We start from the raw sequence: 21,048 nt of genomic DNA on the forward strand, positions 1-21,048 counted from the left end.
GAGAGGCAGGGATGGCCACGCCAAGCTAGACGGCTCTAAAATTGTTATTAGTTATTAAAATTTCAGTATTGTCCTTAGCCCAGAGGTTTCCAAACTGTGTCCTTACAGCTGCAGTGCGTAGGTTTGTCGCGCGAACGCTCCCCACGTTCCTCCCGGGGATTGGAAAGGGGTTAGTTTAACCCCCAATTTGCAAGTAAAACGGAATTCCTGTGTTGTGAAATGATGCATGCCAAAAAAGCATGTCACCATCAGGAAAAGTTTGGGAAGCTCTGCCTTGGCCCAAAGATTGCAACAAGGAAATAGAACACAAAATACAAAACAAAGATAAACAATAACACCCCCTTCCCTCCAGCACACAGTTATTTATTAAATTTGATAGAGGAGAGAGCCATCCATAGCTATTGAAAAAACTTCCCCACCCCATTGAACTCTGGGGCTGACTGCCCTGCCAGCAAGCTTCATTGCTTCGTTTGCAAAATGTTTATCAATGGTTGGTAAAAGAAAACGGAAAGAAACTCAGGAAAATCTTGATGCCGAAAGCAAGTTTATTTGTCATAAGCATTTTTTAATAGCCCTGATGTGGTAGAAAATAAAGCCCATGCTAATATCAAAAACTATTTTCTGAACTTCACGCTTTCCCCCAAAGGTAGGACACCTAGCTAAAAATAAGACTGCATAGCACAGCATTTAGCACAACTGATTTGTAACTCCTATACGTGAGTGATAACTTTGGACTTCTCCAAACAACCTGTTTCTTCTATTATTCATACTGATTCGCTTGCAGGACGTTTACGCAGGGGTTAGAATATATCCAGGCTTTATTGAGCAGTTGTTCTGATTTGCTTGCAGGTTGTTAGTACATCTTCCTGCTAATCCTTTTTTCCACATTTTTCAAAGCATTTCCCTATCACTTTCCTAACTGCAAAAGTCTGTTTCTTTCTTAAAGCCGCTTTGTGGCACAAGGACGACTGAGCGCTTTGATCTGCTTTAATTGTGCAGCCCTAAATTTCCCCAGAGTGCACTGGAATCCCTCGGTTTGTTTTACAAAGGGGTGGTCATATTAAGTTTGTCAGAATAGCAAGATTCCAGGGGAGGCCATATTTTCAGTTCGAATAGCTTTTGCCTCTGCAAGCCTTCAAGTTACACACAAAGCTTCACCCAAAAAATGTGGCCTACCACACCACAGGTTTCCCAGCCCCTGAAGGGCCAAAAAGGGTTACCAGATATACCCAGTAGCAGAGGCCCATTGGGACCCTTCGCCTCTGGGTCATTTTCCCAGGGAACCACAGCCACTCTCCTCAGGACAAGTCTTTGTTCCGAGAAAAATAAAAATCCACTCCTCTATCTTTGTGCTGCTTTGGGGTGTACGAAGGACCTTTCTTCCCCTTCAGAGCGGGACCTTGGCTGTTCTGCAAGAAAGAGGGAAACGGTCAGGAATTTTTATATTTATTACCATTATTATTATTATTTAATTTGGTTTCTTACCCGCCCTGCACCAGAACGTCCCAGAGCATGTTACAGCAATGTAAAATGGTTAAGAGTACTAGACTAGGAGCTGGGAGACCAGGGTTCGAATCCCCACTCAGCCACAAAGCTCACTGGATGAGAGCTTGGGCCATTCCCTGCCTCTCCCCCTAACCTACCCCACAGGACCGTTGTGAATAAAAGGGCAGAACCGTGTATATGATACAATAATCTTTATTGTCATTGTCCCATACAGAACAACGAATTTGAAAAAAACTACCTCAGACATTCAAAAACCAACAAGCCTGTTATCCCAGCCTGGTTAGCCCCCTAAAAACTCTGATACCCCATAATTAAATGCAATATGCTCCCATAGAGACTACCGTAAAGGTAAAGGGACACCTGACCATTAGGTTCAGTCGTGGCCGACTCTGGGGTTGCGGCGCTCATCACGCATTATTGGCCGAGGGAGCCGGCGTACAGCTTCCGGGTCATTTGGCCAGCATGACTAAGCCACTTCTAGCGAACCAGAGTAGCGCAAGGAAACACCGTTTACCTTCCCATCGGAGTGGTACCTATTTATCTATTTGACTTTGACCTGCTTTCAAACTGCTAGGTTGGCAGGAGCAGGGACCAAGCAATGGGAGCTCACCCCGTCACGGGGATTCGAACCGCCGACCTTCTGATCGGCAAGTCCTAGGCTCTGTGGTTTAACCCACAGCGCCACCCGCATCCCAGAGACTACCTTACACTGCATTTAAAACCAAAATCGCATTTGGATAGAAACTGTACACCACTTGCTGCTCCTTGGAAAAAAAGGCGATATACAAATGTGAGAAATATTAAAAAATCAGGTAAAACAAATTGCAGTCCGTAGAATGGGGTGGGTCCCCAAAAGGTATTAAACCTCTTTTTAAAAGTTTATAGACTGCCCTTCACCCAGAGATCACAGGGCGGTTTTCAGCCGTGCACAGGGCAAGGCAAGTAAAATTGACTGACTTAGCACATACCGGTTTCTGGTTGATGTGCCTGCTCCACTCCCGGGCCATGACGACTGGCAGAGGATAGGTGGCCCCGAGACTCACGCCAGCCTGAGAAAGGGCAGCAGTGCTCAGGGCCCATGGGGTGTGTACATCTCCTCCTTTTATGCCCTGCAATTCCGGAACCCACAGTCGGACGTAGTCTCCCTGCAGAGGCAAACAGTTCAGTCTGATCCTTGCCTGTTGCTGAGGCAAGGGTCTAGCTCAGTGAAAGAACATTTGCTTGGAAGGCAGAAGATCCCTGGTTCAATCTCTGGTGACTTTCTTTCTTTTTTTTAATTTAAATTTTATTAGTATTTTCCACACAACAACAACACAAAAAAATATCGAAAAATAACAATACACAAAAACCAACATACAAAAAACCCCCCAAATCCGTATCTTACAAGTATGTACAGTAAGTTAGCTCCTTATAAAGCCAGCAAGGCTATCCGCCCCCAGTACGTTGGCAGCTATCAGAGATGCTCTATTTTATGCTCCTCTGTACTTGCCACCAGAGAGCAGAAGAAGAAGAAGAAGAGTTTGGATTTGATATCCCGCCTTTCACTCCCCTTCAGGAGTCTCAAAGCGGCTAACAATCTCCTTTCCCTTCCTCCCCCACAACAAACACTCTGTGAGGTGAGTGGGGCTGAGAGACTTCAGAGAAGTGTGACTGGCCCAAGGTCACCCAGCAGCTGCATGTGGAGGAGCGGAGACTCGAACCCGGTTCCCCAGATTACAAGACTACCGCTCTTAACCACTACACCACACTGGCAGCCATACAGAGAAAAATATTCAGTATAAACATTCCTGGATTGCTCTGTGCCGGAGTGCAAACTGGCTAGGAAAGTGGAATCACGTATTTGAGTACTCTGCCCATTAAGTAAAACAAAGCACTTCCTTGCAAATGGAAAGCTAGCCTTCCAGGGTTTTAACCTAGCCTTCTTCCTGAGATGCTGGCTTTTTCACTGTCAGTCTTACTTAAGAGATGCGAGGGGTTGGACTTGAGGCCTTTACTCGCTTCCCAAAAGATGCTCTGCCACGGAGGTATTCCTGTTATTCTTACCTGCCCCTCCCCAGTTTTGCTGGGCCGTTTAAGAGAACACACCTCTCACACACTTTAATGAAGAAAAACAGTTGACCATACCAAATTCCCCTATTACGCCTGGTGGTATCCCACAAAACCAGGCTTCGGCCTAATGCAACAACGGAAGCAGGATACCGCGTGGTGTTCAGTGTCAGCGTTTCCCGGCAAGAACCTACGTTGCTGTCGTAATCCAAGCCTTGTTTAATCATGTTGAATTTCCGGTTCTCCCTCGGATCGTTGCCGACTCCAGCGCTGTACAACCAGTTGCCATAGTTGCTGCAGACGTCATAATCCACCTTGAATTTAGGAAACACATAATCCACCTTGAATTTAGGAAATACATATATGTATTTATATGTGTGTATATATATACACATACATATATGTGTGTATATATATCTATATGCTTTTGAATTCTGGTGCTGGAGGAGACTCTTGAGAGTCCCATGGACTGCAAGAAGATCAAACCTCTCCATTCTGAAGGAAATCAGCCCTGAGTGCTCACTGGAAGGACAGATCCTGAAGCTGAGGCTCCAATACTTTGGCCACCTCATGAGAAGAGAAGACTCCCTGGAAAAGACCCTGATGTTGGGAAAGATGGAGGGCACAAGGAGAAGGGGACCACAGAGGACGAGATGATTGGACGGTGTTCTCGAAGCTACCAGCATGAGTTTGACCAAACTGCGGGAGGCAGTGGAAGACAGGAGTGCCTGGAATGCTCTGGTCCAGGGGGTCATGAAGAGTCGGACATGACTAAACGACTAAACAACAACAACTATATATATATTATATATATATATATATATATATATATATATATATATGCAGGTTTTGGTGTCCTCGGGTGTCTTCCCGTGTAAAAGTTGGGGTGTCTAGGCGACGTTTCGACGAGGTCTCACTCGTCATCTTCAGGCTGGTGCTTTCGGCTTCTTGTTACTGGAACAGAGCAGGATCTCAGTGTTTGAGTTCCTATAAATACTGTTGAGGGGGTGTGGTGTATAGCCTCCAATGTTCTGGGCAGAGAGGAAGTTCCCAGGCTAGTGTGCCTTTTCTTCTTTTGTTCCTTAATTACTTGAGGGATATCCTGAGTGATTTCTTGAGTGATATCCTGAGTACCACTTAGGTGGGTCATTAGGTGTGGATTAGTTGCTAAAGTCTTTGTGTCTTGACCTCTTGAACTTTGTGAAGATCACAAAGACTTTAGCAACTAATCCACACCTAATGACCCACCTAAGTGGTACTCAGGATATCACTCAAGAAATCACTCAGGATATCCCTCAAGTAATTAAGGAACAAAAGAAGAAAAGGCACACTAGCCTGGGAACTTCCTCTCTGCCCAGAACATTGGAGGCTATACACCACACCCCCTCAACAGTATTTATAGGAACTCAAACACTGAGATCCTGCTCTGTTCCAGTAACAAGAAGCCGAAAGCACCAGCCTGAAGATGACGAGTGAGACCTCGTCGAAACGTCGCCTAGACACCCCAACTTTTACACGGGAAGACACCCGAGGACACCAAAACCTGCATTCCTGTACCCGTGAAAATCTACGAAAGCATATATATATATATATATATATATATATATATATATATATATATATATATATATATATATATATCACAATGACTTGTTAAAAAGGGCTTGATCAGATATTCAGTGCAATCCTCTTCCTTTTCTGAGATGACTCCCAATTTGCTAAAGTTGCACTGACAATTCCAAGGGATTTTGGGAAGGTATCTTGACCTCCCAGCTGTGCATGACATGAGCTGCTCAGCTGAGGATATGTTTTACACAGTTCTTTGAAGAAAACCTCCTCTGCCCCTGGCTTTACCCCAGTTGGGTGGCTACTGCTAGAGATTATTATCTTTATTAAGCCGTTTATAATATTCTAATGGATAAAGAATAAAATACACCACACACCTATATCTCCACAGTGCCTGTGAGGCTGTGCACACTCTACAATACGTCCTCCAAAGACTCACGCATTGCATTATTCCTGCATTGCAGCGGGTTGAACTAGATGACCGTCAGGGTCCCTTTTCCAACTCTACCATTCTACGACTCCTGGGAACTTATTCCAATGCTGCATACGTCTCAAAACCCAGGGTGAATTCCAGCAACCAGCTGGCCTTAAGATATAAACGAAGTTGCTCCCATCTTACCAGCAGGGACTCAAACCATTCGGCTCCCATCCTCCAGTCCAAACCCAAATCCTTGGTCAAGAAACTGGCCACATTCTGGCGCCCTCTGTTCGACATGAAGCCCGTGGCAGCCAGCTCACGCATGTTGGCGTCGACAAAGGGAACCCCCGTTTTTCCTTCTGTGGGAGCAAGAAGTCACACGGACACACCTTTGTACAGTGGTACCTCGGGTTACAGACGCTTCAGGTTACAGACTGCGCTAACCCAGAAATAGTACCTCGGGTTAAGAACTTTGCTTCAGGATGAGAACAGAAATCATTCGCTGGCGGCGTGGCAGCAGCGGGAGGCCCCATTAGCTAAAGTGGTACCTCAGGTTAAGAACAGACCTCCACAATGAATTAAGTTCTTAGCCCGAGGTAAAGGTAAAGGTAAAGGGACCCCTGACCATTAGGTCCAGTCGTGGCCGACTCTGGGGTTGCGGCGCTCATCTCGTTTTATTGGCCGAGGGAGCCGGCGTACAGCTTCCGGGTCATGTGGCCAGCATGACTAAGCCACTTCTGGTGAACCAGAGCATCACACGGAAACGCCGTTTACCTTCCCGCTGGAGCAGTACCTTTTTATCTACTTGCACTTTGACGTGCTTTCGAATTGCTAGGTTGGCAGGAGCAGGGACCGAGCAACGGGAGCTCACCCCATCGCGGGGATTTGAACCGCCGACCTTCTGATCGGCAAGTCCTAGGCTCTGTGGTTTAACCCACAGCACCAGCCGCGTCCCTGTATAAATACTGAGATACTGCTTCATTCTGCAAACAGAGAGGTGGGAAAGAGGGCTTTTGTGCTACAGTCCGGGCCTTAACATTTTGGTTTCCCCACCTACATAATCTGAACAAATCAGCACTTCAAATCTTACTTGACAGGTGATGGACCAGCCACCTGAGTACAGCAGGCTAGCTTGAGAGATGGAGGGTAGCCTAGCTTAAGGGGCTCAGGAGAAATGGGGGCACAAATGCCACCCGCCTGCTGTTCTGCAGTCCAAGGCAGTTGTCTCACTCTGTGGTGGCTGGTGCCAATTGGGTCTGGTAGGGCCGGAGATAAGGAGGCCAATGGTGGGCTGAGCCACAGCCAACGGTGGGCGGAGCCAACTCAGGCTACAATAAACACTAGGCTTATTGCCTCAATTTTACTGGTAATAACACTGTTTTCTAACGTTCTGTTTATACTGCAGTACCTGTTGCGCTATGGAAATGCAGCCTTTTGATTGATATACCACCAGGTCGTGTTAAATTGTAAACTGCCGTAAATAACTGTATGACGGGAGGCTGCCTCAGATTCCATCATGCGGAATCGCAACGCAAACGTCCTGAGTTAACGGGGTTGCAAACAGGCTTTTTAATGCAGGCATAGGCAAACCCGGCCTCCAGATGTTTTGGGACTACAACTCCCATCATCCCTAGCTAACAGGACCAGCGGTCAGGGATGATAGGAGCTGTAGTCCCAAAACATCTGGAGGGCCGGGTTTGCCTGTGCCTGTTTTAATGGAAACAAATCAACAAGGAAATGAACGCTGAGCTTCCTCTGCATTCCCAGAAGTGGATTTTCCCATCTTCCTCCCTTCCTTTCTTCCTACATGGACTAAGGAGGAGGAAGTTGAGGGTCTGTGGCCACCCCCTGGACTGGTTGTATGTAAGAAGGCAGGCGGGTATGGGGAGAGATGCCGGAGGTCAGGCAGAGGACCAGCCTCCACTGGTTTCACTCTGACCAACTCTAATGGTCCTAATGGACCAATCTCTACTGGTTTCATTCTGCCTAATGGTAGGGCTGGCCAGGGCCGGCCCAAGACATTTTGGCACCTGAGGCGAACCACAAATGGCACCTCCCTCTGCCAGTTGAGATGAGAGAGGGGAGTGAAAATCAGAATTATCAGAAAGTGATTATCAGCATTGGAATGAGCAGGGTAGGCGATGGTGGAGGAGAAGCAGGTGAAGGCGCATGTGCCAACAGTGCCCCTCCTTGGTTTACTGACCTTTCCAAGAGTCAAACAGTTTGGGGTCCTTCTTCCAGGGAACCTCTTTATCCTGGAGCCCTATGTGGGGAGACAGGATTGGCTGGGCATTAGGGGGCATTGCTGGATGGCAAGGGGTTTCTACTCCAGAAGTAGCAGCTGGGATTTCCCATACAAGACTGCAGGTCTTCAAAGAATCCCGTTCAGGCACAGCACTGAGACTTAGGCTGCCATCCAAAACCAAGAGATGTACTTTTCTCAAACTAGGGTTCACATTTTCCTCCTGCACATATTTAGGGAATGTTCCCCCCCCTTTTCTGGTGGCAGGGTCTTGAATAATTGCTGTTTAAAATGTGATCCAGCTTCCTCCAGTGTTACAAACCCTACAAAAGCACATTTCTCTTCAAGTTGCACCCAGGCTAGACTTTATTGCCCAAGTTCAATAAAAAAAAAGTGAAGAGGAACTTCTCCAGCGCTAAGGACCCAGTGCAGATAATAAACTACCGTATTTTTCGCTCTATAGGACACACCGGACCATAGGACACACGGGACTATAGGGGGGGGGAGAACAGGGGGGGAAATCTCCCCCTCTCTGCTCAGCGCCCCTTCAGCGAAGCGGCAGGAGAAACGGAGCCCGTTCCATTTCTCCCCCCGCTTCGCTGAAGGGGCTCTGCGCAGCTCTCCCTCTCTGCTGAAGCCAGGAGAGTCTTGCTCTCCTGGCTTCAGCAAAAGGAACCCGATGCCTTCTGAGCGCTGCGCGAGTTCCCGCTGCACTCCAAAGGCTCCAGGCAGCTATCCCTGAAGCCTGGAGAGTGAGAGGGGTCGGTGCGCACCAACCCCTCTCGCTCTCCAGCCTTCAGCAAAAGCAACGCAAAGCCTCCGGAGCGCAGAGGGAGCGCTCCCTCTGCGCTTCGGAGGCTTCGCATTGCTATCGCTGAAGCCAAGGAGCCTGCATTCGCTCCATAGGACGCACACACATTTCCCCTTAATTTTTGGAGGGGGAAAAGTGCGTCCTATAGAGCGAAAAATACGGTACATCTTTTGCTACACATAACTGATATTGTTGAGTCAACAGAAGCGGTAAATCCCAAGAGCAGGACCCAATGGAGACAAATGCATAGGCAGCAATGGGACTGCACTGCGAACCTTGCGTTTTCTTGGGGGATTAAAAACATGGGGGTTTTAATTGCTCTTTTAACTGATAAGATCTGAACGAATTTGCCTAGGAATAAACGGGAAGGAAGCCCTCTTTCCTTGTGTTTGGATCAGGGATGAGGAACCTCTTCCATCCCGAAGGTAACCTTCCATCTTGGCCAACCTTCTGAGAGGCCACAAGCCCCTGGTGGGAGGGGCCAGTTGCAGGAAGTGGGCGTGACACAAGCAAAAGTGGGCGTGGCCACAACTGTGGCAGACGTCAGCCATCTGCGAGTCAGAGGTTTTTGTTTTTCATCCATGCAAGAAAGAAGCCTGGCTCCGTTCCACCATCTTGACCGGAAAGGGCAATTCACCCGCTTACCTCTCACAAAGAAAATCCTCCTGCCGTATTTCAGAGCCACAAACCGGAAGTAATCCCTCCACGCCAGTTCAAAAAGCACCCTGGGAGAGTAAATACACACAAACACACACAGGTATTACAACCTCTTGCAATGCAGGAATCTCAGCTAAATAATTCCTGGCAGACAGCCATCCAACTTATAATAATAATTATAATAATTTTTTATTTATACGCTGCCTATCTGACTGTGTTGCCCAGCCACTATGAGCAGCTTCCAACAAATTATAAACTTTAAATTTTTTAACCTTTGTTTTAAAACATCTGGGGGGCATCTTGTGTGAGGGTTTTCTTTAAAACTGATTTTTCACTTCCCTCTCTGAACCTGCTCTATCCACATTCCGCACTGTCAGTTATCTCATTCCGTGACATCACAGAAACCCAGCCAATGGCTGCAGAGTGATGTATGTGTGTGTCTAAGAAAGAGAGGGAGGGGGAGAGGCAAGCAGAACGTGAACAAGAGGATAATTTTCTCTCTCCCGTGTTAATGTTTCCAAAGCAGGCCATGTCGTTCATATCCTACCAATAGGTACTCTGATTTGCTGTCCTCTCTTTTTCGTATTTCCGGATCTGCTCGTAAATATACCGGGGCGAGATGCAGCCCAGAGCCAGCCTAGAAGACAAATCAAGGATGTCATGAGAGAAAGTGATCTCTGAGGGTGGAATGCCATCATTTAGGTGGTGGACCTGAACTCAGAACATCCCGTTTGTTTAATTTGAGGCATAGCCCATCTTAAGTGCATAACAACATGCTTGATTACCACCACCCACTCATACTGATTAAATCCCAGTTCATATTTAATTAAATCAACTGAAAACCACAATTGGAATTCTATTACTTGCATATCACGTGGCTCAGAGCTGTGAGGTTATGCAAAGCGAACTTTACCGTGGGCTTTCATACAACATTGTAATGGATGCAGGCAAAAAAAGCATATCAATGGGCAATTGGGCTGCTCTTTGTCCAAAGCCACATTGGGATGCACATTGAGTGACGCCCACTGAGAAGGCGGATGTCGCTGAAACAGGATTACCCAATCCTAAGCGCATGAAGACATTTACCAGGGTGCAAACTTGGTCGAATAATCCACTCCAATCAATCCGTTCCGTGTCTCCTTGTACGAAGCGACTAGGTTCTGTGCAAATGGACGTACACGCCAGGCATTTACAAGGAAACATAAAAGTGCTTTAAAAACAACAACACTTTTTCTATAAAGAGATTGCAAATTGAACAGCGTAGAACGAATCTATGAACATAACGTCTGAGACAGAGATTTCTACATCTAAGAGAGCCCTCTAGTGGCCAGGGTCAGGAGTTACGTATGCAGCCATGAAATGAATGAAGTGGGCAACTTGGAGGATTCCATTATTTATATGGGGGTGGGAAGGCAGGTTTGTGTAAATTAGATCGCCAGATAAAGAACCCTTAGCAAGCCATAAGGTCATCAGTTAGCTAACTAATTAATCGAATAAATCTGAAGAAATGTGCAAGTGAATTAGCAACACTTTAATTTCAGGGAAAGCCTTCCCTGTTTGCTTTGTCCAGGCCAGACCATCTTAGGAGAGACATTCCTGCCTGTTTTGAGAAAAAAGAGGGAGCTACCTCTTCTAAGGAAGCACTTTCATATTGCCCTTATTAAATAAAATTCATTTTTAACACATACACAATTTGCAGCCTGATTAATTGGGGTGGGAGGGTATTGCGTGACTTTCAATCAATACAAAGATCTCAACAATAGTTAAACAGGTAATCTCCGCGACATTTTTCATTTTAAAAATACCGTATTTTTTGCTCTATAAGACTCACTTTTTCCCTCCTAAAAAGTAAAGGGAAATGTGTGTGCGTCTTATGGAGCGAATGCAGGCTGCGCAGCTATCCCAGAAGCCAGAACAGCAAGAGGGATCGCTGCTTTTGCTGTGCAGCGATCCCTCTTGTTGTTCTGGCTTCTGAGATTCAGAATATTTTTTTTTCTTGTTTTCCTCCTCCAAAAACTAGGTGCGTCTTGTGGTCTGGTGCGTCTTATAGAGCAAAAAATACGATAAATGCCAAGGGAATTTGCAACAGTAAAATGACAAGAATAAAACAAATAAAACAATTGCAGAACAAGGGTCCCTAAAAGCTGTCAGTAAACAACACCGCAATTCACTAAATCAGAGGTGAAGAACATCAGGCCTGGGGGGGGATAGAGAGTCCCTGAGGGCCACCATCTGGCCCTCAAAACTCTCCCCTGACCACTACCTTCCACTGGCCCTGACTCATGCCTCAAGAGTTTTGGCCCCGCTGAAATGTGTCCACGAATTCGGATCGTGCCCCTTGTTTGCCTACATGAAGGACAGAGAAGTGTGCATAGAAACTGGCTTGCTTTTCAAGCTAGTCTTCCTCTGTTGCCTCTGGCCCTCAAAAGATCGCCCAGTAGGGAATGCAGCCCTTGAGCTGAAAGGGGCTCAGCAATCCCTGACTAAAGGTTACGCTCCATGTGTGCATGTGTACACACACACCCTGGCGGTGGAGAGAGCAGACGGACGGACAAGCAGGTAAAGCTCTCTTGCACCGAGTCAGAACATCGTTCCATCTAGTCCAGGATTGTCTGCACGGGCCGGCAGCTCCTTTCCAGGGTTCCAGATCAGGACTGTTCTGCAACCTTGCTAACACAGACTTTTTAGCTAGAGATATTGGAGGCTAGGGACGCAGGTCGCACTGTGGTCTAAACCACAGAGCCTAGGACTTGCCGATCAGAAGGTTGGCGGTTCGAATCCCCGTGACGGGGTGAGCTCCCGTTGCTCGGTCCCTGCTCCTGCCCACCTAGCAGTTCGAAAGCATGTCAAAGTGCAAGTAGATGAATAGGTACTGCTCTGGTGGGAAGGTAAACGCCGTTTCCGTGCGCTGCTCTGGTTCGACAGAAGCAGCTTGGTCAGGCTGGCCACATTACCTGGAAGCTGTACACCGGCTCCCTCAGCCAATAAAGCGAAATGAGCGCCACAACCCCAGAGTCGGCCACGACTGGACCTAATAGTCAGGGGTCCCTTTACCTTTACTGGGGGCTAAGCCAGGCTGCCCCCCTCCCCAAACGCAAAGCACTGTCTCTCCTCTCAAAACCAAAACAAGCCCCCTCCCAATTCTACAATTCTATGAATTACCGTGTCCCAGAAATAATGCTGCAGCCTCATTAAGGCCTGTGTCTCTCCTCCGCCGCAAGGAAAGGCAGTGCGGGGATCGACTGACGGATCTGCCGAGGAAGGGGGGAAAATCAACTTGAGCAAAAAGCGGGGGGGGGGGGAGAGAGATTCCTGCCCTGAAAACACCCCTCCAAATCCTGCAGTTAGGGGTGGGGTTGGCTATCCAGTTAAAAAAAGCAGGATTTGCAACAAAATGCTGCCGTTCTCCCGTTTGACGGGGATGCTGTTGAGATGTGTCCAATGGAACGGGGGCAATTCACAGGCCCCCAGCTGGCCCCAACCCACTGGCCGGCAGCCGGGCAAACTCCGGTCCTTTGGAACAGCATCAAACAGCGACTCACAGCTTCAGAAGCCTTCAGGAACTTGAGCATGCCTTAACCAGCAGAGTGTATAACACGCAACAGAAGTGGTGAGCAGAGGCATAGGTAACACATATTTACAAGCATAGTTCAGCATAGTTCTGGACAAAGAAAAACATGTCTGCTCTCTTTCATGTCCCAGAGCAGGAAGCACTAAGCAAAAACAATATGCAAACGGAAGTCCCCAGCAAACTGTGCTGGAATGTAAACAGATATGCCTGGAATTCAGACTTGGGGGTTGAACCTGAGGAATCCCAGCCTGCACAGGAGTCCCCGCCTCCAGAACCAGCTGAGCCAGGGCTGCAGCTTCAGCCTGAAGGGTCCTCACCTGTGCTGGATCCTCAGGTGCAGGCTCCAGCTGAGTCTGCTCTGGCCCCTGGGGTGATGGAGGACCCATTGCCTGTAGGTGCTCCACTCTCAGCCCCGTCAGAGGAAGCTGAGGTTGCCTCTGGGTCCGGTAACCCTCCAGCCTCTCCTGAGATGCAGAAGCTCAGGGCAGAGAGGCGGAGGGAACTAAGTTCCCGCAGGAGGAGTGCTCACCTCCAGGCCAGGAGAGATGAGTCACCTGTGGACCAGGGCCGACCTATGCCTCAGGGCAGATAAAAGCCAGCCAGCCCAGTCCCAGGTTGCAGGAGCAACATTGTTGGTAGTCTGTTCCTGCCTGCACCCTGTCCTGCTCTTCTGCCAGAGTTCCTGACCTCACCCGAATCCCTGCCTTGGACCCTGCTTCAGCTTTGACGGACGGCCTCCATACCGCACCCTCGACCTCGGACTGGACTCGGACCTCGCCGCACGGTTAACCCTCGGGACCAGCACAACATGTGACATGCAACAATTCACATATCTGTTTCTCTTAGGGTAGAACGGAACATCAATATCCTAACATCTGCTGCCGGGGTGGGTGGGGGATGGAGAGATTTAGCTGTGATTCCTGCGTTGGAGGGGGTCGGACTAGACAGGGTCATCTTTAGCATATATGGCACCGGGGTGCAAAAAACCGCCCATTGCCCCCAATGAGCTTTTTTGCAGCTCATGCCACTGCGGGAGGAGAGCAATCCCCGCAGAGGCTTGGGAGGGAAGCTGCATGCCCACCAGCCACCTGGCGCCCCCCAGAATTTGGCGCCGAGGTGCCCCGCACCCCTTGAACCAATGGTAAAGACGACCCTGAGACTAGAGGACCCTATGATTCTATATGATGTGCATAAGCAGTGCCTATTCCACCATAAACACCGGTGCAGTGAAAAATGCTGGGCGGAACCATCCCTACCTTGCACCCCAAAATCTTCCAGTTTGGGGATGTTCCCTTCTTCCACCCCTGGAGGCAACGGCTTCAGCTGAGTGGCCATTTGCAGAAGAGGCCGAACCTTCGCCTGGGACTCCACGGCTTTCCGGAACTGGGTGTACACATCGGGCAACCTGCAAAACAGAGTCCCACTAACATATCGAGGGCTACAGGTTCCCAGTCACTACTATAAGGTCAGGGCTAGGGGCTCAGCTCACCTGGAAATGTGCTTGAAGGGCAGGTCATCTCGGTGATAGAGCGTCGACCCCCAGAACTTCTGGGCCACCACCCCCTGCTCAGAGCACACCTGCAGCAGCCCCTTCTCCGCATCCAGCTCTTCCTTTGTCGCCTAGAGTAAGCGGGAAGCAAAAGAGAGAGATTCTCCCATCTGTGCAACAACTGCAACAGCGAGCCAGCAATAAATCACACTGTGCATCTTGGAGGAAATAAGGATTTGTTTTAGGTTTTTCGTGTGTGCTAAAACTCAGTCTGGTGGTTTTTTTCATTGTTTAACTGATGTTAACAAACATGGATACATATGCTACAATGTTATTGTTTTAGTTAAATAAATTGTTTAAATTGTTATTAGGGAAATGATTCTTTTTCTCCTTCCAATAAGGTACAGCAGAAAAGTTGTCCAAATATAAACGGTTAACCTCCCAATAATTTCATAATTATCTATGTATTTCTAATAGTATAACCAAATCGGCAATTTTTGATATAACTGTAAAAACTATTTTCAGTTAATTTGTTTTCGTGACTGTGTGGATCCCAGTTCAGCTACTGATTGATTGATTGATTGTGTGACTGCAGAAATGGATAAAAGCCCCCTATCCAAACAGTGACTATCATCAGTGCAGGTAAGAAAAAAAAATAATTTTAATTTTTATCATCTACAATACTGTTTTATAGTACCATGGATTATAGTCCATTGATTATTGCTTTCATTTTATGGATCAATGGTCTCGTTAGACAGTAAAATTCCTGTTAAATTGCTGTTTTAGGGGTTGTTTTTTAAAAGTCTGGAACGGATTAATCCATTTTGCATTACTTTCTATGGTAAAGCGCACCTTGGTTTTGGAACACTTTGGTTTTGGAACGGACTTCCTGGATGGATTAAGTTTGAGAACCAAGGTACCACTGTATTGGCTATTCTGGCTGGGGGATGATGGGAGTTGGAGTCCCAAGGATATCTGGAGGGCCAGAGATACCCCATCACTGGTTTAAGCTCTGAAACCGTGGGAGATCTTTCCTTACCTCTTCGTGGAAGACCACGGCAGCCACGGAACCGAGCTGGGAAATAAGATCGCAGACGACATCTTCCGGCTTCCCTTTTCGCACCACCAGATTACTACGGAGGAAGAACGGCCAGCAGAAAATTAAACAGCAGCATGATCCCACTGAAACCACGTGACCACATCTGAACTTAAGACATTGAATGAAGCACCGTACCACTTTAAACAGCCACGGCTTCCCCCAGGGAATTCTGGGAACTGTAGTTTGCCGAGACTGCTAAGAGTAGTCTGAAGACCCTGATTCCTCTCACAGAGCTACAATACCCAGAGTTCCCTAGGAAGAAGGGTTGATTGTTAGATCACAGCAGCTTCACCTGCAGACATTAGCAGGAGAGAAATGCCTCCATGCCGTGAAAAGCTTCATCAGTTAAATCCTGCAGATCAAATTACTGTTGCGAGGGCAGGAGCGGATCAGGCTGCCTATCTCTCTGGTCTGCTGGCCACTGTACTACAAACAGCATTTAGTGCAGCTGTGTCTGGAATGGAAAACTGCATCAAACGAAGTACAGTGGTACCTCGGTTGATGAACTTAACCCGTTCCGGAGGTCCGTTCTTAAACCGAAATCATTCTTAAACCGACGCACGCTTTCCCTAATAAGGCCTCCTGCCACCAGTGCCCTTCCACCGTTCAGCTTCCATTCTTAGACCAAGGTAAAGTTCACAAACTGGGAAACCACTTCCGGTTTTGCAGAGTTCGTAAACTGAATAGTTCATAAACAGGGCTGCTTTTAAACTGAGGTACCACTGTATACACTGGGACGTGGGTGGCGCTGTGGGTTAAACCACAGAGCCTAGGACTTGCCGATTAAACCACAGAGCCTAGGACTTGCCGATCAGAAGGTCGGCGGTTCGAATCCCTGTGACGGGGTGAGCTCCCGTTGCTCAGTCCCTGCTCCTGCTAACCTAGCAGTTCGAAAGCATGTCAAAGTGCAAGTAGATCAATAGGTACCTCTCCGGCGGGAAGGTAAACGGCGTTTCTGTGCACTGCTCTGGTTCGCCAGAAGCGGCTTAGTCATGTTGGCTACATGACCTGGAAGCTGTACGCCGGCTCCCTCGGTCAGTAAAGCGAGATGAGAGCCGTAACCCCAGAGTTGTTCACGACTGGACCTAATGGTCAGGGGTCCCTTTACCTTTACCACTGTATACAAAAACGGGTTTTGAAACTAGCACGGATGAGGCTGCACACACCTGCCCTTTTTCTTGAGCGTCTCCCTGAGATCTTCCACACTCTCCAGCAGAAACTTGAGGCGATAGGGGCCAGTCTTGGGGAACTGATAGTAATGGGTTTCCGCATAGTGCCGGGCATCAAAGCAGTATAGTGGAATGACAAAGTCTGCGTTGCTGTGTGCCCAGTGGAGAACCTGCAGGGGCAGATGGGATTGGCGTCAGAAACACAGGAACACTCAGGCCCATTGGTCCATCTAGCTCAGTACTGTCAACACTGACTGGCAGCAGCTCTCGCCTTCCTCATTTAATCCCCACAACAACCCTGTGAGGTAGGGTGAGGATGGTGAGAAAGCAGTGGCTGGCCCAGGGTTACACAGTGAGTGTGCTGGTCCCAAGGGTTAACTGTGCGGTGAGGTCCAAGTCCAGTCCGAGGTTGAGGGTGCGGTATGAAGGCTGTCGGTCAAAGCTGAAGCGGGGTCCAAGGCAGGGATTCGGGTGAGGTCAGGAACTCTGGCAGAAGAGCAGGACGGGGTGCAGGCAGGAACAGACTACCAACAATGTTGCTCCTGCAACCTGGCACTGAGCTGGCCGGCTTTTATGTGCCCTGGGCATAGTGTGGCCCCAATCCACAGGTGACTCACCTCTCCTGGCCTGGAGGAGAGCACTCCACCTGCGGGAACTTAGTTCCCTCTGCCTCTCTGCCCTGAGCCTCTGCAGTTCAGGAGAGGCTGGAGGGTTACCGGACCCAGAGGCAACCTCAACTTCCTCTGACGGGGCTGAGAGTGGAGCACCTGCAGGCAATGGGTCCTCCATCACCTCAGGGACCAGAGCAGACTCAGCTGGTGCCTGCACCTGAGGATCCAGCACAGGTGAGGACCCTTCAGGCTCAACCCCCAGCCCCGGCTCAGCTGGTTCTGGAGGCGGGGACTCCTGTGTAGGCTGGGATTCCTCAAGTTCAGTCTCCGAGTCCGAATCCCAGGCCATCACAGTGAGCATCATGGCCAAGTGGGGATTTGAACCCTGGTCTCCTAGGTCCTAGTGTGACACTCTAACCACTACACCACACTGCCCAGCTAGCTGGCCTTCATATAAGGTGGCACCCTATGCTTCTGACTTCCGCAGATGAACACACCCACCCTAACCGGTTCCAAAGATGCTTTTGCTCAGTGGAAACGCAGGGCTGACACCTCCTTGGTCCCTGCGCTTCTTAATAAGCCCCGCCCTGTTCCCTCCCCCGCGCTGTTTGATAACTTAGCTCGTGACGTCACGGGCACTTCAAAAGCAGCACATGGGGGAGGCGGGGCTTCGAGCGCCCGCTGCAAAGTTACATAAACTTCGGAGCCGCGTTGTCCGGCGCGCAAAAGCCGGACCGGCGAGGCTCTTGGAGAGGTCTTGCGCTGGCCGGCCCAGCGGGGCTCGCTGAAGGCCACCGAGGGCCATTTCACTCCCGGCTTCCCCCGGACCGAGATCCCCCTCCTAGACAACCCGTGTCTCTCCCAATTGCTTTGCTCTGGCGTTGTTGGGGGGGGGGTTCCCCGCGATCTGCCGCTTTGCTGCGCCCAGGGCGCACCGTCCGAGCCCGTACCTCGTTATCGTGGTAGCGCAGGTCGTTCCGCAGAACGCACAGGGCTGTCCTCAGCGCGGCCATGGGGGCGATCGGAGCCTGCTGTAGCGCCCCGGCCTTCCACTGCGAGGGGGCGGGAGGTGCCCAAGCCCCGCCGCCCACAGGGGAGGAGCCGCACCCGGCTTCTTTCCGCGCCGCACCCTTTGCAGGACTCCCTGGAGAGGCGCGGGGTGGTGGGGTGGCGTGTTTTAGCCGCGCGCCTGGCGCGTTCAGACGCCAAAGCGGGGTTTGTGTAAAGGGTCTACTCCGGGGCAAAGGTCTGTGACCGACCCCCCCCCCCCGGCACATAGCGGAATGAGCATGAGGGTCCCCAAGCGCTGCAGGGATAACTTGCCCCATTTCTTGGCATTCGTCGGGAGACAATGGAAAGAGTGCGTTTTTGAGCAGTGGCGGACCAACATTTCGGGGCTTGAGCTGTTATGGGGACTCCTTTTGTCCTCAGTGGGGTTCCACGACAGATCACATTTTAAAAATATCTGCTGCATCTCGTAATTTGATTAGAATTGCTCTGCTGGGTTATCTCACCTGTCAACAGGTGTGAATAAAAAAAATCCAATGCCTTATATTTTCCAAGTTAAGGGTGGGTGAAAATTAGGGAGAATTTTATACGTGCATGATGCATCATTTAATGATGAAATTGGGCCTACCAGACCCAAAAATGTTAAGCAAAGTGGACTAAAGTCACTTCTGGGGCCCCTCTGGCCCCTCATTTATTTAGTGCATTACTATCTGAAGACCTGAAGACCCTCACATTCGGCCAGTGTGGGAGATAAGGGGTAAAGGGACCCCTGACCATTAGATCCAGTCATGACCGACTCTGGAGTTGCGGTGCTCATCTCGCTTTATTGGCCGAGGGAGCTGGCGTACAGCTTCCAGGTCATGTGGCCAGCATAACAAAGCCGCTTCTCACAAACCAGAGCAGCGCACGGAAATGCCGTTTACCTTCCCGCTGGAGTGGTACATATTTATCTACTTGTGCTTTCGAACTGCTAGGTTGGCAGGAGCAGGGACCGAGCAACGGGAGCTCACCCTGTCGCAGGAATTCGAACCGCCGACCTTCTGATTGGCAAGTCCTAGGCTCTGTGGTTTAACCCACAGCGCCACCTGCATCCCTACATAAGCGTTAGGGCCAGCCAGATCTAGCTCCCCATCCCTGGATTAAAGGATTCCAGGGATTGTGTTTGCACAACCAGAGTGTAAACACAAAGGAGAGGGGTAGCTTATGCTGCCTCACTGGTATGCAGACTGATGCTTTGGTGACTGCAGCTGGGATGCTTAAATAAGTTACGGAACCGTTTCCTCTCAAATTGTGTGCTGTCACCGGAAATAAATTGCCGCTAGGGAAATTCTTCTGTGAGCTGAGATTACTCATCCTGCAGGGGCAGGTGCCTGCTGCAACTCTGCATGATTCCCTGAAACACAGAGAACAGCCTCCACCAAGGCAGATAATTCACTCACACACGTTCCCCAAATAAACCTTTTTGAGGGGCTAAAGAGCGAGGTGTGGCTCAGCTGTCCAAAGTATGGCAGTTCAAAGAGCCTTTGGGATTTCAGAGCTTCCTTGATTTCCATTCCATTGTTCCTATAATTAAAATGTGCAGAGCAACTGTGTGACTCACCAGCTAGTCAGACGCTGATTTGATTCATTCAAGCCAGCCTCGAGAATCTATGGTTGCACAATGAAGTTTTATATTTAGTCATGTTTGGACATGGGAAACAATGTCCTACGCGGATACTTTCACATGCACGTTGGTATTTACCATCAAGTGATGTTGTTGTTTAGTTGTTTAGTCGTGTCCGACTCTTCGTGACCCCGTGGACCAGAGCACGCCAGGCACTCCTGTCTTCCCATCAAGTGATAGCTGTCCCTTTTATCCTACAGCGATGGACAATGTTACAGAGTTGGTTGCACTGCGGAGCTAAACTAACACAGTCTGACAGCTATATGAAGCTTTTGTGTAACTCAGCCCTCCAGTTATGTAACTGGGCCTTCGCTATATTTACCGTACCTGTTTAAAAAAGCTTACCTGGGCCTTCCTATACTTAGATGCTTGAATAAGCTTACCTGATGTACCAACAGGAAGAAGATGGCAAGAACTGTCCCTCTCTCAAAAAGTATATTTGGAAAATAAAGAATGCAGAGTATTTTCCAGACTGGAAAAATGCAGTATACGTTTACTAGCAGGACCCATCATTTGTGTGACAATAATTGCACAAAACTATGTTGATTCTATCACCTACATCTAAGCACAATGATCATGGCCTGTATTTTGTTTCCCCTCCGACCTCAGAGCTACCTTTTATCCAGTATCCAGTACACACACACGTGTGTGTGTCTGTGTACACTGCACACTCAAGAGTGCATACAGACATTGGGATTATTGTTTTGCTGGTTATACCGCTAGCAATTCTGCTGCAGTTTATCATGTTTCTTTTGTACTGCGTTACTTGTGTTTGGGAACGTGGCTTTTTGATCAACGTGCCACCAAGTTCGCAGCAGTGTTTATGATGTGACACAACAGCAGACTGTCGTAGGGCATGTCACCGCCCCCCAAGTACATGCATGCTTCTTCTGTTCCCCCAGGAAGAACGCAGGAAAGAGCTGCATTCTGGAATCCTGCCCCCAATTCCATCCCACAATTTTCCGGGTTAATGGGGTTATTTCGGGAAGCAGTTAACCCAGTAATGTGAACTAGATTCTGCTAGATTCCAGAATTGGCTTTCCGCCATGTGAAAGATCACATAAAATGTGAAAATTATTTGAGGAAGGAAATCTCATGAAAATGGAATAAAGGGCTGTCTGGATGGAGCCTCGTACCCCTGTCTACTCATGTTAACATTCAATGATTACATAGAAAGCTTGCGCCATAATAA

The 21,048-nt window shown here is 48.8% G+C and overlaps 1 protein-coding gene across 1 annotated transcript; it reads right to left on the minus strand.

The window, feature by feature from the left end:
• Positions 1-525: 525 nt before the first annotated feature.
• Positions 526-18,290, minus strand: LOC309353216 (cryptochrome DASH-like). Its single transcript, XM_081882505.1, has 14 exons — positions 18,136-18,290; positions 16,572-16,744; positions 15,346-15,439; positions 14,307-14,437; positions 14,074-14,222; positions 12,409-12,497; positions 10,333-10,406; positions 9,794-9,883; positions 9,235-9,314; positions 7,740-7,799; positions 5,738-5,895; positions 3,747-3,866; positions 2,475-2,651; positions 526-1,409 (listed from the first exon to the last, which is right to left on the minus strand). The coding sequence occupies exons 1-14, from the start codon at positions 18,196-18,198 to the stop codon at positions 1,299-1,301; spliced, it is 1,569 nt and encodes a 522-aa protein (XP_081738631.1). The 5' UTR covers positions 18,199-18,290; the 3' UTR covers positions 526-1,298.
• Between the last annotated feature and the right edge of the window lie 2,758 nt (positions 18,291-21,048).

The sequence above is a fragment of the Podarcis melisellensis genome, assembly GCF_964234715.1.
Source record: "Podarcis melisellensis genome assembly, chromosome: 12".
Lineage (NCBI taxonomy): Eukaryota > Metazoa > Chordata > Lepidosauria > Squamata > Lacertidae > Podarcis > Podarcis melisellensis.

Excerpts from the sequence above, each read along its gene's own strand:
- LOC309353216 (XM_081882505.1), bottom strand. The coding sequence starts at position 18,198 with ATGGCCGCGCTGAGGACAGCCCTGTGCGTTCTGCGGAACGACCTGCGC. Across the intron at positions 12,498-14,073 it reads GGAAGATTTTGGGGTGCAAG|ATCCGTCAGTCGATCCCCGC; the intron begins GTAGGGATGGTT and ends CTTCCTCGGCAG. Across the intron at positions 2,652-3,746 it reads GCTTGGATTACGACAGCAAC|GGAGACTACGTCCGACTGTG; the intron begins GTAGGTTCTTGC and ends TTGCCTCTGCAG.